General features: G+C 36.4%; 1 protein-coding gene across 6 annotated transcripts in view; it reads left to right on the forward strand.

Annotated features, from left to right (window-relative positions):
- The window catches only part of Diaph2 (diaphanous-related formin 2), an 827546-nt gene that overhangs the window by 164389 nt on the left and 646577 nt on the right, over positions 1 to 16580 (forward strand). For all 6 annotated transcript variants that reach the window (XM_039100253.2, XM_063280011.1, XM_063280012.1 and 3 more), the window contains one exon: positions 15909 to 16048. In XM_039100253.2, coding sequence (XP_038956181.1) covers positions 15909 to 16048 — 140 coding nt within the window. The remainder of the gene's footprint in view (positions 1 to 15908; positions 16049 to 16580) is intronic.

Raw genomic sequence — 16580 nt, forward strand, 5'->3', positions numbered from 1 at the left:
CATAATTCGGTTTATGCTTAGTGTTATCATGTTTAAAAATGAAACTACAGAGTTTTAAGTTTACCTACCATACCTCAGAAAAACATTAGCCAATGTTCACGAATTGCAGTTTGAGAATTATTTTTTTTCTCCACTTTCATTGATCTAATAACAAATCCTGCGTTTGAGTTTTATAGCTTACTGTTTAACTTTTGACCAAAATATCCTAGTTTGCCTTACATGGTTAGCATTTATTTGTCTTTGCAATTTTTCCATCTATTCCTAATGGTCTGATACTCTGACACTGATTCTTTTTGTTCTGCACATTGCCTACCAGAGTATGAGCTATGCTATGAGAACATTGGATCTCAGATTCTCATTGTTCCAACAGACCTGTGAACATGCTAAATGTTAAGTGGAAATATTAGAATATAAGAAGGACCCTGTAGGGGTTGGGGATTTAGCTCAGTGGTAGAGTGCTTGCCTAGCAAGCGGAAGGCCCTGGGTTCGGTCCCCAGCTCCGAAAAATAAGAAAAGAAGAAGAAGAAGAAGAAGAAGAAGAAGAAGAAGAAGAAGAAGAAGAAGAAGAAGAAGAAGAAGAAGAAGAAGAAGAAGAAGAACCCTGTATATACTATAACACATACTTTGTGTTCCTCTTGTTAGTTCTTAAAGGCGGCGAAAACCTGCATTATTAATGTACGAGTAGAAAGTTGGTCAACTCAACTTATTTTTAAAAAGAACAAATCTTTGTTCTAGTATACATTTAGTAGCCTGCTATGAATCACATATTCGAAATAGCTGGGCCTTTGAAATTTCATAGCTCAATGGGCTTAAGATTTTATTTTATTTAACACTAGAATTGTTTTTCTGGTTGGAATCTTCTACAGAATATGAATATATAAATGTGCAATTGTCCTCATTATTAGGGGAACAGAAGACAGACTTTCCTAGTTAGCCCACATTTTGTATATTTCTTCCTTAGCCAGTCAAGGTTTCCCATGGACCCTCAAACTTTTAATCTTTTACCTGTGCTATACATCCTTGCTTTAGGATTTCAGAAATTATCAGCCTAAATCTTCTTCAAAAATATAACTGAGAAGAAGCCTCCAACTTTATGCCACCTATAATTATTTACAATGTGATTGTTTGGCTACTCATGAAATTAATGACAACATGATATGTCATATAAGTTTGTATTAATTAAGTGATTTCTATATACCAATATACTGAATAAATTTTATCAGCTTGAAATAACCTAGAGTCATATCTGGAGATGGAAGCTCAGCTAAAAATTTGCCTGGACCAGATTGACATTTGTCCCTACTTGTGACAGACTGTCAATTGAAAATTTTTGTGGGAGAGCCCACCCCACTTTGGGCAGCATAATATCTAATCAGATTGGTCTGTGCTATATAAGAAAGCCAGTTTAGCATAACTAGAAAACAAACCAGTAAATAGTGTTCCTATGGGGTTTGTAGATCAAGCTCCTGCCTTAACTCTCTACTCTTACTTCCCTTTATGATAGAGTATAACCTGAGTGTTGTAAGATGAAAACAAACCCTTTTCCTCCCAAGTTGCTTTTGGTCAGGATGTTTTATCACAACAACAGAAAAACAAACTGGTACAACCAGACATTCTGTTTTAAAAAGATTATTATTGTACTCTTTACAACAAGCCTAAGGGGAGAGAGCATATTATTTTCATTTTGTAGAACAGGAATCTGAGGTCCAGGATTCAAGTGACAAATTGACCTGTGTCAAATAGGTAATAAGGGTAAAGAATGGTGAGGAAAATTTTGCTACCTTCCTCCTTTCTTACACTTTATTGTGAATAACCTACCCCCTTGGAAGACTGTGTAAGGAGTACTTTTTTAGGACTATCTTCTCTAGTTAGACTCAGATGAAAAGATGTATAGGAAATTAGGTGAATGTTCTTTGTGCTATAAGCAGTGTTAAGTACCATTGTTGACAAAGTCCTTCAATTTCAGGAAGTGCCAAAGGCATATATATCTTTCTTTTTACATCAGTCAGTTCTTTCACTTCTCAGTTACAAGTAACTATGCTTTGTTGATGTTTTACTTCTATCAATCAGCAGGTAGGAAATGAACTGAGTAATATTCAGTGCAATTATTTTGGCAGATAGTACTTACTTAAATGCTTGGAACTTTAGATGTTGGAAATTAATGGGATCATTTTTTTTTTAAATAATTTTATTTTTCTTGGATATTTTTATGTATTTACATTTCAAAATTTATTCCCTCCCCCCAAGACTTCATAGGACCAAGGGCTTTTCTTTCCATTGATGCTGGACAATGCTATACTCTGACAAATATATGGCTGGGGGTCCCTCCCTGTGTATTCATTAGTTGGTGGTTTAGTTACTGGGATCTCTGGTGGGGTTTGGTTGGTTGGTATTGTTCTTGCTATGGTGTTGCAAACCCCTTCAGCTCCTTCAGTCCTTTCTCTAACTCCTCCAATGGGGACCCAGTGGTCAGTCTGATGGTTAGCTGCAACCATCCTCATCTGTTTCAGTAAGGCTCTAGCAGAGCCTCTCAGGAGACATTCATATCAGACTCTTGTCAACAACACTTCTTGGCATCAGCAATAGTGACTGGGTTTGGTATCTGCAATGGGATGGATCCCCGGGTAGGGCAGTCCCTGGATGATGTTTTTTTCAGTTCTTGCTCCACTCTTTGTCTCTGTATTTCCTCCTGTGAGTATTTTCTTCTCCCTTCTAAGAAGGATTGAAGCATCCACACTTTAGTCTTCCTTCTTCCTTTCCAAATTGTATCCCTTTGACCTCCTTTTGCTGTCTGATTGCTCTGGCTAGGACTTTGAGTACTCTATTGAATTAAGTAGGGAGAGAGTGGGCAGCCTTGTCTAGTCCATGATTTTAGTGGGATTGCTTCAAGTTTCTCTCCATTTATTTTGGTGTTGGCTACTGATTTGCTGTGTATTGCTTTTACTATGTTTAGGTATGGGTCTTCAATTCCTTATCTTGCCAAGACTTTTATCATGAAGCATTTTGTCAAATACTTTCTCAGCATCTAATGTGATGATCATGTGATTTTTTTTCCTTGAATTTGTTTATATAGTGGATTTCATTGATGGATTTCTGTATTATTGAACCATGCTTGCATCTCTGGGATGAAGCATACTTGATCATGGTGAATGATTGTTTTGAAGTGTTCTTGGATTTGGTTTGTGAGAATTTTATTGAGTATATTTGTATCAATATTCTTGAGGGAAATGGGTCTGAAGTTTTCTTTTTTTGTAGAGTCTTTGGATGGTTTAGGTATAAGCACAATTGTGGCTTCAGAGAATGAATTGGGTAATGTTCCTTTGGTTTCCATTTTGTGGAATAGTTTGGAGAGTATCAGTATTAGGTCTTATTTGAAGGTTTGATAGAATTAATAGCTAAACGCATCTGGTCCTGGGATTTTTTTGGTTGGGAGAATTTTAATGACTGCTTCTATTTCTTTAGGGGTTATGGGACTGTTTTGATCGTTTATCTGATCTGATTTAACTTTGGTACCTGTTATCTGTCTAGAAAATTGTCCATTTCCTCCAGATTTTCCAGTTTTGTTGAATTTAGGCTTTTGTAGTGGGATCTGATAATTTTTTAAATTTCCTCAGTTCCTGTTGTTATATTTCCCTTTTCATTTCTGAACTTGTTGATTTGGGTACTGTCTCTCTCCCTTCTGGTTAGTCTGGCTAAGGATTTATCTAGCTTGTTGATTTTCTCAAAGAACTAGCTCCTGGTTTTGTTGATTATTCTATAGAATTCTTTTGTTTCTATATGGTTGATTTCAGCTCTGAATTTGATTATTTCTCACCAGCTACTCCTCTTGGGTGAATTTGCCTCTCGTTCCAGAGCTTTTGGGTGTGCTGTCATGCTGTTGTGTTTGTTCTATCCAAGGTCTTTTTGGAGGCACTCAGCGCTGTGAGTTTTTTTTTTTTTTAGCACTACCAAAATGAACTCTGAATTTTGAACATCAATGCTCCAAATGCAAGGGCACCCATATTCATAAAGGAACTTTCTAAAGCTCAAAGCATGATTGCACCACAGACAATGACAGTAGGAGACTTCAACACACTACTCTCATCAATGGGCAGATCATGGAAACAGAAAGTATATTGAGACACAGTGAAACTAACAGTAATTTTGAACCAACTGGATTTAACAGACATCTATAGAATATTTCTTCCTAAAACTAAAGAATATACCTTCTTTTTAGCACCTCATGGTTCCTTCTCAAAAATTGACCATGTAATTGGTCACAAAACAGGCCTCAATAGATACAAGGAGATTGAAATAATTCCACGCATTCTATCAGATCACTATGGACTAAGGTTGGTCTTCAATAACAACAATGAACACAGAAAGCTCACATACACATAGAAGCTGAACAATGCTCTACTCTATGATAACATGGTCAAGGAAGAAATAAAGAAATTATAGACTTTTTTAGAACTTAATGAAAATGAAGGGACAGCATCACCAAACTTATGGAATACAATGGGAGCACTTCTTATTTCATGGAAGACATTTTTTTTAATTTCTCTCTAATTTATACCTCATTACATACTAAAAATGTAGCTTCTATTTAGATGGCAGTAAATATTTTTAATCAACATTAATATTATTAAACTAGCTTTGTTACATTGTCTAAAATTAGTATTGAAATTGGATCTATAAAAAGATAAAGCATATAGTGAAAACATTAAAGTTATATTTCTCCAAAGTTTTGCTTATAAATAGCAATTTTGAAAAAGCTTTCCCACACATTTCTGACTTTAACTAGTATAGTATAATTGATTGATTGCTTTCTATTTTCTTTAAAGTGTCTATTTATATAGGGATTCGTCCTCTTTTCTCACAATGCTGAATAGAGTATATGCAATATAATTTCATAATACAAGAAGCAGGTCACCACTAGCCTTCTTAACATGTCTGTACTTTAGGATCCTTGGTGACAGTGATGAGACTTTGTGTACCATCCTGGAATCATATATTTTATTGCCAAATATCAAATGCATAGTGATAAAAACGAAAACATTTACTCTAAGATATAGTATTCAAATATTTTCAAAAATTCTAATATACTAAGACCTTATAAGATATTTTCATATACTTATCTACAGATGGAGGTTCTAATGAAGTTTATGCCTAATCACTAAAATTGTTCTTCAATTGGTAAATGGCTACATAATCTGTAGTAATAGCTATACCGTGAGATGCCATTTATTAATAAGCATGCTCTGTTTGTTTATTCAGTGATCTGTATATCTCTCCGTAGTATTATGATGTATAACAGAGGACATTCTAGATTGAAACATAGGGTATAATATCAAACATGTATGTAACATTTGCAAATAAAAATTATACAAATGTCAAACAGATTACTGACTTTCAGATTAGAAAGTTGTGATAGGACTATGGATGTAGTTATGGAAGGGCAGCATGAAGAATCTTTCTGGGAATTGAACTGTCTAGATTTGACTGTATTAATCTACAGATGATAAGATTATACACAATTATATTCATACAGAACACGTATACCACATATACAAATAAATGTAGGTAACATCAGGACACTCTGAATAAGATATTTTTGTTTTTGACAACATCAATATTACAGCTGTGATATTAGAATGTTTCTTAGTAAGATGCTATGATTAGGGAAAACAGGAGATTTTTGTGAATTGTTTCTCATAACTTTATGCATGTTTCCACTATTTCAAAATTGTTTAGAGATTGAGAAATTGTAAGATACTTCCTTATGCTATTTTTTAATTACAGAAGAGGGTGGCGGGTTGTATGAAATGAGCATGGATATTTCAAGTACTTCCACAGTTGTGGTGTGTTTAGTATAGTGAAAACTATCTGTAGGTTACTAGGTTGGATGAGCTGCTATTTCTACTGTAGCTTTTGTGTACATTCATAATATCAAAGTTCACCAAACTTAACTTAAAGGTTCCTGAAAATAAAGATAGTTACATTTCCCTTTTACAATGTTCATATTGCCTGGTTTGCAACCCAGGTCAAAAATCTTTGGATTAGTTTTCTCTGTTTATATTTTATTATCTGATATATTTCAAGGGCCTCTCTCATTTGAAAGACAGACACAATACTTACTTTCGTTTTTTATCCTCAAGTAATATGAGCGGTGATGAGATCTCACAAAAATGTTAGGAACCGCTTACACTTTGAAAGAGTTACTTGATGTCATCCACCCATATGCACAATGTTTACAGTAATTGCTTGATAGGTTTCATAAGGCAATTACCGGCAAGTTTTAAGTATAGGATGGCCTCCCCTTTTATTGTTAGATACAAACGAAAGAATCCAACTCATTTGTTATTAACCATAAAGACCACTGCTGAATATTATTAAGCATTAAAATTTGCTTTCACTAGCAAATGGTTTCTCCCTTCATTAATGAAGTCCAAGTTTTTATATTAAATAAGGTATATTTTAAGAAATGAACTACTAGATACACACTTCTGGATTTTAGCGGGATTCCCAAACTCGATGATCCCGGCCCGCAGCAGCTCACTACTCCCAAACCCCATGGGAGAGACAGCTCACCGCATGGACAGGTGGGCACTCCTGAGACTGCAGAGCGGAAGAGACCACCAACACTGCCCACACCTGCCCACAGCCCTGGCCCAAGAGGAAACTGTATATGGCCTCTGGGTTCCTGGAGATAAGGGCACAGCAGCAGCAGGTCCCCTGCGTCTGAGACACCGCCAGAACCTGAAGGGACCGACCAGAAAAACAGTTCTCTGCACCCAAATCCCATGGGAGGGAGAGCTAAACCTGCCTGGGAAAACAGAAGAGACTACACTCTGCCCACATTACTGATTCCAGAGGAAAACACCAAACGCCATCTGGAACCCTGGTGCCCAGAAGCTCCCGGAAAGGGCGGCGCAAATCTTCCTGGTTGCTGCCACCGCTGAGAGCTCATAAGCAACACCCCACGAGCAAACGGAAAAATTACCCACCCGAAAGCAGAACACTCTGTTCCCATAACTGGCTGAAAGAAAACAGGAAAACAGGTATACAGCACTCCTGACACACAGGCTTATAGGACAGTCTAGCCACTGTCAGAAATAGCAGAACAAAGTAACACTAGAGATAATCTGATGGCAAGAGGCAAGCGCAGGAACCCAAGCAACAGAAACCAAGACTACATGGCATCATCGGAGCCCAGTTCTCCCACCAAAGCAAACACTGAATATCCAAACACACCAGAAAAGCAAGATCTAGTTTCAAAATCATATTTGATCATGATGCTGGAGGACTTCAAGAAAGACATGAAGAACTCCCTTAGAGAAACACAGCAAAACATAAATAAACAAGTAGAAGACTACAGAGAGGAATCACAAAAATCCCTGAAAGAATTCCAGGAAAACACAATCAAACAATTGAAGGAATTAAAAATGGAAATAGAAGCAATCAAGAAAGAACACATGGAAACAACCCTGGATATAGAAAACCAAAGGAAGAGACAAGGAGCCGTAGATACAAGCTTCACCAACAGAATACAAGAGATAGAAGAGAGAATCTCAGGAGCAGAAGATTCCATAGAAATCATCGACTCAACTGTCAAAGATAATGTAAAGCGGAAAAAGCTACTGCTCCAAAACATACAGGAAATCCAGGACTCAATGAGAAGATCAAACCTAAGGATAATAGGTATAGAAGAGAGTGAAGACTGCCAGCTCAAAGGACCAGTAAATATCTTCAACAAAATCATAGAAGAAAACTTCCCTAATCTAAAAAAAGAGATACCCATAGGCATACAAGAAGCCTACAGAACTCCAAATAGATTGGACCAGAAAAGAAACACCTCCCGTCACATAATAGTCAAAATACCAAACGCACAAAATAAAGAAAGAATATTAAAAGCAGTAAGGGAAAAAGGTCAAGTAACATATAAAGGCAGACCTATCAGAATCACACCAGACTTCTCGCCAGAAACTATGAAGGCCAGAAGATCCTGGACTGATGTCATACAGACCCTAAGAGAACACAAATGCCAGCCCAGTTTACTGTATCCAGCAAAACTCTCAATTAACATAGATGGAGAAACCAAGATATTCCATGACAAAACCAAATTTACACAATATCTTTCTACAAATCCAGCACTACAAAGGATAATAAATGGTAAAGCCCAACATAAGGAGGCAAGCTATACCCTAGAAGAAGCAAGAAACTAATCGTCTTGGCAACAAAACAAAGATAATGAAAGCACACAAACATAACCTTACATCCAAATATGAATATAACAGGAAGCAATAACCACTATTCCTTAATATCTCTCAACATCAATGGCCTCAACTCCCCAATAAAAAGACATAGATTAACAAACTGGATATGCAACGAGGACCCTGCATTCTGCTGCCTACAGGAAACACACCTCAGAGACAAAGACAGACATTACCTCAGAGTGAAAGGCTGGAAAACAATTTTCCAAGCAAATGGTCAGAAGAAGCAAGCTGGAGTATCCATTCTAATATCAAATAAAATCAATTTTCAATTAAAAGTCATCAAAAAAGATAAAGAAGGACACTTCATATTCATCAAGGGAAAAATCCACCAAGATGAACTCTCAATCCTAAATATCTATGCCCCAAATACAAGGGCACCTACATACGTAAAAGAAACCTTACTAAAGCTCAAAACACACATTGCACCTCACACAATAATAGTGGGAGATTTCAACACCCCACTCTCATCAATGGACAGATCATGGAAACAGAAATTAAACAGAGACGTAGACAGACTAAGAGAAGTCATGAACCAAATGGACTTAACAGATATTTATAGAATATTCTATCCTAAAGCAAAAGGATATACCTTCTTCTCAGCTCCTCATGGTACTTTCTCCAAAATTGACCATATAATTGGTCAAAAAACGGGCCTCAACAGGTACAGAAAGATAGAAATAATCCCATGTGTGCTATCGTACCACCACGGCCTAAAACTTGTCTTCAATAACAAACAAGGAAGAATGCCCACATATACTTTGAAATTGAACAATGCTCTACTCAATGATAACCTGGTCAAGGAAGAAATAAAGAAAGAAATTAAAAACTTTTTAGAATTTAATGAAAATGAAGGTACAACATACCCAAACTTATGGGACACAATGAAAGCTGTGCTAAGAGGAAAACTCGTAGCGCTGAGTGCCTACAGAAGGAAACAGGAAAGAGCATATGTCAGCAGCTTGACAGCACACCTAAAAGCTCTAGAACCAAAAGAAGCAAATACACCCAGGAGGAGTAGAAGGCAGGAAATAATCAAACTCAGAGCTGAAATCAACCAAGTAGAAACAAAAAGGACCATAGAAAGAATCAACAGAACCAAAAGTTGGTTCTTTGAGAAAATCAACAAGATAGATAAACCCTTAGCCAGACTAACGAGAGGACACAGAGAGTGCGTCCAAATTAAAAAAATCAGAAATGAAAAGGGAGACATAACAACAGATTCAGAGGAAATTCAAAAAATCATCAGATCTTACTATAAAAACCTATATTCAACAAAACTTGAAAATCTTCAGGAAATGGACAATTTCCTAGACAGATACCAGGTACCGAAGTTAAATCAGGAACAGATAAACTAGTTAAACAACCCCATAACTCCTAAGGAAATAGAAGCAGTCATTAAAGGTCTCCCAACCAAAAGATCCCAGGTCCAGACGGGTTTAGTGCAGAATTCTACCAAACCTTCAGAGAAGACCTCATACCAATATTATCCAAACTATTCCACAAAATTGAAACAGATGGAGCCCTACCGAATTCCTTCTACGAAGCCACAATTACTCTTATACCTAAACCACACAAAGACACAACAAAGAAGGAGAACTTCAGACCAATTTCCCTTATGAATATCGACGCAAAAATACTCAATAAAATTCTGGCAAACCGAATTCAAGAGCACATCAAAACAATCATCCACCATGATCAAGTAGGCTTCATCCCAGGCATGCAGGGATGGTTTACTATACGGAAAACCATCAACGTGATCCATTATATAAACAAACTGAAAGAACAAAAACACATGATCATTTCATTAGACGCTGAGAAAGCAGTTGACAAAATTCAACACCCCTTCATGATAAAAGTCCTGGAAAGAATATGAATTCAAGGCCCATACCTGAACATAGTAAAAGCCATATACAGCAAACCAGTTGCTAACATTAAACTAAATGGAGAGAAACTCGAAGCAATCCCACTAAAATCAGGGACTAGACACGGCTGCCCACTCTCTCCCTACTTATTCAGTATAGTTCTTGAAGTTCTAGCCAGAGCAATCAGACAACAAAAGGATGTCAAGGGGATACAGATCGGAAAAGAAGAAGTCAAAATATCACTGTTTGCAGATGATATGATAGTATATTTAAGTGATCCCAAAAGTTCCACCAGAGAACTACTAAAGCTGATAAACAACTTCAGCAAAGTGGCTGGGTATAAAATTAACTCAAATAAATCAGTAGCCTTCCTCTACACAAAAGAGAAACAAGCCGAGAAAGAAATTAGGGAAAGGACACCCTTCATAATAGACCCAAATAATATAAAGTATCTCGGTGTGACTTTAACCAAGCAAGTAAAAGAGCTGTACAATAAGAACTTCAAGACACTGAAGAAGGAAATTGAAGAAGACCTCAGAAGATGGAAAGATCTCCCATGTTCATGGATTGGCAGGATTAATATAGTAAAAATGGCCATTTTACCAAAAGCGATCTACAGATTCAATGCAATCCCCATCAAAATACCAATCCAATTCTTCAAAGAGTTAGACAGAACAATTTGCAAATTCATCTGGAATAACAAAAAACCCAGGATAGCTAAAACTATCCTCAACAATAAAAGGACTTCAGGGGGAATCACTATCCCCGAACTCAAGCAGTATTACAGAGCAATAGTGATAAAAACTGCATGGTATTGGTACAGAGACAGACAGATATACAAATGGAATAGAATTGAAGACCCAGAAATGAACCCACACACCTATGGTCACTTGATTTTTGACAAATGAGCCAAAACCATCCAATGGAAAAAAGATAGCATTTTCAGCAAATGGTGCTGGTTCAACTGGAGGGCAACATGTAGAAGAAGGCAGATCGATCCATCCTTATCACCCTGTACAAAGCTTAAGTCCAAGTGGATCAAGGACCTCCACATCAAACCAGGCACACTCAAACTAATAGAAGAAAACCTAGGGAAGCATCTGGAACACATGGGCACTGGAAAAAATTTCCTGAACAAAACACCAATGGCTTATGCTCTAAGATCAAGAATCGACAAATGGGATCTCATAAAACTGCAAAGCCTCTGTAAGGCAAAGGACACTGTGGTTAGGACAAAACGGCCTCGGACAGATTGGGAAAAGATCTTTACCAATCCTACAACAGATAGAGGCCTTATATCCAAAATATACAAAGAACTCAAGAAGTTAGACCGCAGGGAAACAAATAACCCTATTAAAAATGGGGTTCAGAGCTAAACAAAGAATTCACAGCTGAGGAATGCCGAATGGCTGAGAAACACCTAAAGAAATGTTCAACATCTTTAGTCATAAGGGAAATGCAAATCAAAACAACCCTGAGATTTCACCTCACACCAGTGAGAATGGCTAAGATCAAAAACTCAGGTGACAGCAGATGCTGGCGAGGATGTGGAGAAAGAGGAACACTCCTCCATTGTTGGTGGGATTGCAGACTGGTAAAACCATTCTGGAAATCAGTCTGGAGGTTCCTCAGAAAATTGGACATTGAACTGCCTGACGATCCAGCTATACCTCTCTTGGGCATATACCCAAAAGATGCCTCAACATATAAAAGCGACACGTGCTCCACTATGTTCATCGCAGCCTTATTTATAATTGCCAGAAACTTGAAAGAACCCAGATGCCCTTCAACAGAGGAATGGATACAGAAAATGTGGTACATCTACACAATGGAATATTACTCAGCTATCAAAAACAACGAGTTTATGAAATTCGTAGGCAAATGGTTGGAACTGGAAAATATCATCCTGAGTGAGCTAACCCAATCACAGAAAGACATACATGGTATGCACTCATTGATAAGTGGCTATTAGCCCAAATGCTTGAATTACCCTAGATCCCTAGAACAAATGAAACTCAAGACGGATGATCAAAATGTGAATGCTTCACTCCTTCTTTAAATGAGGAAAAAGAATACCCTTGGCAGGGAAGGGAGAGGCAAAGATTAAAACAGAGACTTAAGGAACACCCATTCAGAGCCTGCCCCACATGTGGCCCACACATATACAGCCACCCAATTAGACAAGTTGGATGAAGCAAAGAAGTGCAGACCGACAGGAGCCGGATGTAGATCGCTCCTGAGAGACACAGCCAGAATACAGCAAATACAGAGGCGAATGCCAGCAGCAAACCACTGAACTGAGAATAGGCCCCCCGTTGAAGGAATCAGAGAAAGAACTGGAAGAGCTTGAAGGGGCTCGAGACCCCAAAAGTACAACAATGTCAAGCAATCAGAGCTTCCAGGGACTAAGCCACTACCTAAAGACTATACATGGACTGACCCTGGACTCTGACCCCATAGGTAGCAATGAATATCCTAGTAAGAGCACCAGTGGAAGGGGAAGCCCTGGGTCCTGCTAAGACTGAACCCCCAGTGAACTAGACTATGGGGGGAGGGCGGCAATGGGGGGAGGGTTGGGAGGGGAACACCCGTAAGGAAGGGGAGGGGGGAGGGGGATATTTGCCCGGAAACCGGGAATGGGAATAACACTTGAAATGTCTATAAGAAATACTCAAGTTAATAAAAAAAAAAAAAGAAAAAAAAAGAAAAAAAAGAAAAAAAAAAGAAAAAAAAAGAAAAATATGCGAAATGAAATGATGGACCCCAAAAACAGTTAACTCATTAAAGTACAAAACAACTCATCAAGTAAATCAAAACTTGATAAACTCAGAATGGCAAATACCACATTTCCCTATCTCAAATATACAATGTATTTTTTTAAGACATGAAAGTAAGAGAACAATTTGAAAGAAGCGACTGAGCAAGGTAAAGGCAAGAGAGGGTAATAGAGAGAGACTATATGACAAAACATATTATATGGAGAAAATAAAAGACAAAAAATATGTAAAAAAAAAGAAAGAATATTAAAAGCAGTAAGGGAAAAAGGTCAAGTAATATATAAAGGCAGACCTATCAGAATCACACCAGACTTTTCCCCAGAGACTATGAAACCAGAAGATCCTGGACAGATGTCATGCAGACCCTAAGAGAAACCAAATGCCAGCCCAGGTTACTGTATCCTGCAAAACTCTCAATTAACATAGATGGAGAAACCAAGATATTGCATGACAAAACCAAATTTACACAATATCTTTCTACAAATCCAGCACTACAAAGGATAAGAAATGGTAAAGCCCAACATAAGGAGGCAAGCTACATCCTAGAAGAAGCAAGAAACTAATCGTCTTGGCAACAAAACAAAGAGAAGAAAAGCACACAAACATAATCTCACATACAAATATGAATATAACAGGAAGCAATAATCACTATTCCTTAGTATCTCTCAACATCAATGGTCTCAACTCCCCAATAAAAAGACATAGATTAATAAACTGGATATGCAATGAGGACCCTGCATTCTGCTGCCTACAGGAAACACACCTCAGAGACAAAGACAGACACTACCTCAGAGTGAAAGGCTGGAAAACAAGTTTCCAAGCAAATGGTCGGAAGAAGCACGCGGGAGTAGCCATTCTAATATCAAATAAAATCAATTTTCAACTAAAAGTCTTCAAAAAAGACAAGGAAGGGCCAGTACTGCATTGCAATGGACAGTAATTGGTATCTGTACATACTACAGCTGAAAGATCTATGTGCAATCCAGTATTATGTTGACAACTAAGAACTCTGTACCCTTTTATCAAATTAAAAGTAAATCTGTTTTACATTGAAAAATGAAAGAAAAAATTTGTTTCAAGTCCCTAAACTCAGAAGCGAATATCTCTGCTGCATACTTAGAATGTTCCCGTTAGAACATTGCTTTTCTAGTTTTGATATGAAATTTTAGTTTAGAGCAGTGGAGGGTGTGGCCTAATTCCCTTTCAGTTCTCTGTTAGTGTCTTAAAATAATTCAAGCATAGCCTTACAAGTTTCTACATTCTAGTGAATTTTAAATTAAGGAATGGCTTTAAATTTGGAAGACATTTTATTCACGTAGCTTTGGAATTGCGTGGTGTACTCTAACTGCTAACTTGGTCTGCGTTATTTTTTAAAGATCAAATGGGCACAGTGGTAATTTTCATTAATCTCATACAGAGCAGGTAATTAAAATTTCAATTATTACCCATCCATTATCTAATTGTTTCCTTTGTTCAGTATCAGAACATGATGTTAATAATAAGCCATTCGTGTATTACAGACCTACTAAGTACAGTGAGATTTAGTTTAATCTATTGCTCTGTTTTGTTTCAGGGTTATTTCTTTAATATTATGTTGTGCTATATTGATTATGCTGAAGATACTCAGACTAACCGTTTTTAAATAGAGATTTCAGAGTTAAATACCTGTAGCTTCAGTTCTTTATTCAATACTGGGAAAGTAGCGTAGAAAGAATAAATCAATTATCTGAAGTTCACAATATTTATGTTAGTCCTGAAATCTCAGTAATTGTTATGCTCAGTTTTCTATTCCCTGGACTCTTGTTCTTTTAAATGTGTAGTCCTTGCTGTCCTAGAACTCACTATGCAAAACAGTCTGACCTTGAACTCAGAGATCCAACTGCCTCTGCTTCTTAAGTGCTGGGATAAAATGTGTACCACAATGTTCTGTTGGATTCTTTATTTCTGTAATGAAACTATTAAAATAATTTATCTTCAAAAATCATTCTATCTTTAACATGGTATCATGTTTTTATAATGTCAACCATTAACTTATGTTTAAACTTCAAATATTGTGAAAAATATAATTGTATAAACTTTATCTATTCTTTTATATGCTAGCTTGTTTCCATTTCTTGTAAGATCTGGGTATCCAGATAATTTAAATTTCTTTCTAAAGTTGATCATGGTGACTTTATGCCTAAAATTTTAACCATTTGGGGACCTTCCATGGAAGGATTGTCAGAAGTTTAAGGCCATCCTGGGCTACACAGTGATTTCAAAGTAAGCCTATGTTACAGAGTGAACCCTGCTCTCAAAAAAGTAAAACTAAAGAAAAAGACAACAACAAAAAATGAAGACATATTTAAAGAATATGAGTTAGTAGATGCACAGAAGTTTGATCTTTATCACAGTGTTCCTGGTCTAAGAGTCAATAAACAGCATCTCAGCCATGACCTTAGGTGTCCATTAAAACAATTCTATTTAAGTTTAGTTAGCAAATGGAGCTAACATTTTTGCATCTATGGTATATATATATATATATATATATATATATATACATACATATATATATATATGTATATATTTACTTATGCAGTGTCTTAATAGGAGATATTTATTACCCATATTCCATGCATGAGAGAAATGTTTTATAAAGAATGGTTTATATAAAACGTTGTATTATGCACAGTACAATATACCATTCAGTTCTTTGAAGAGTTGTGGGACTTTGGATAAAACATGGAGGTAGAGTGTTTCCTTACTGAGATTAAGGCACCTCTTCTTATTCCCAGTTTTAAAAAAGGTGGGGTGCTCCTAGCACTTATCACAGGTAAAATATTGATATACTTTTAATTTTTGTGATGAAAAATTGTTTTTTAATGGTTAGATCTCAACATTGCTTCGGTGAGGAGACTTCATGTGTTTGCAAATGCCATAATGCTATTTATACAGTATATGTTTTCTTTTAATTTCAAGATTTAAAGAAAAAAAGTTTTGTCGGTCTAAAGTGGTATCTTCTGTTTCTTTTTTAGGGTGGCCTGAAAAACAACAAACATGAGTTCACCCTTTCTTCACAAGAGTATGTTCATGAATTGCGATCGGGCATCTCAGATGAGAAACTCCTCAATTGCCTGGAATCTCTTAGAGTGTCCTTAACCAGCAATCCTGTCAGGTAGTTGGTTCTTATCATTTTGGTAGGATTTATACCTTTTGCATTCTACATGGATATTTTTAAGTGTAATCAGATATATTACTTTAACCTCAAGTTTTTTTCTGTTTAGAAGTACAGGATTACATAACAGAAGAACAGTGTCTGATTTTCAGGTTCCAAATAGTTAAAACTATGTTTTAGGTATTCTCATCTTTAATAATGTATGATTTAAAAACATAGATAATTGTGGAATATTTGTTTCCATTTTGATTATGTAAAATAATTCCTGAAGTAAAATATTGACATTTGCATGTTCATCTATTTGTGTACCCAGGTAATTTTATTATTTAATCTGTAAAGCATATTAATTATATTAGCTTAAAATTTTCTTATATATAATTATGTACATAATTTCACTTGTTAAAGTTTTACATAGACTACATGCATTTTTTTTTAAAATTTGAAATAGCACAAACTACCAATAAAAAGTGAAATAAAAATTATTAACAAACTCCTTAGTATTTTATGCATAATTAAGAAACAGTTCGTTGAG

Source organism: Rattus norvegicus, chromosome X, assembly GCF_036323735.1.
Source record: "Rattus norvegicus strain BN/NHsdMcwi chromosome X, GRCr8, whole genome shotgun sequence".
NCBI classification, from domain to species: Eukaryota; Metazoa; Chordata; class Mammalia; order Rodentia; family Muridae; genus Rattus; species Rattus norvegicus.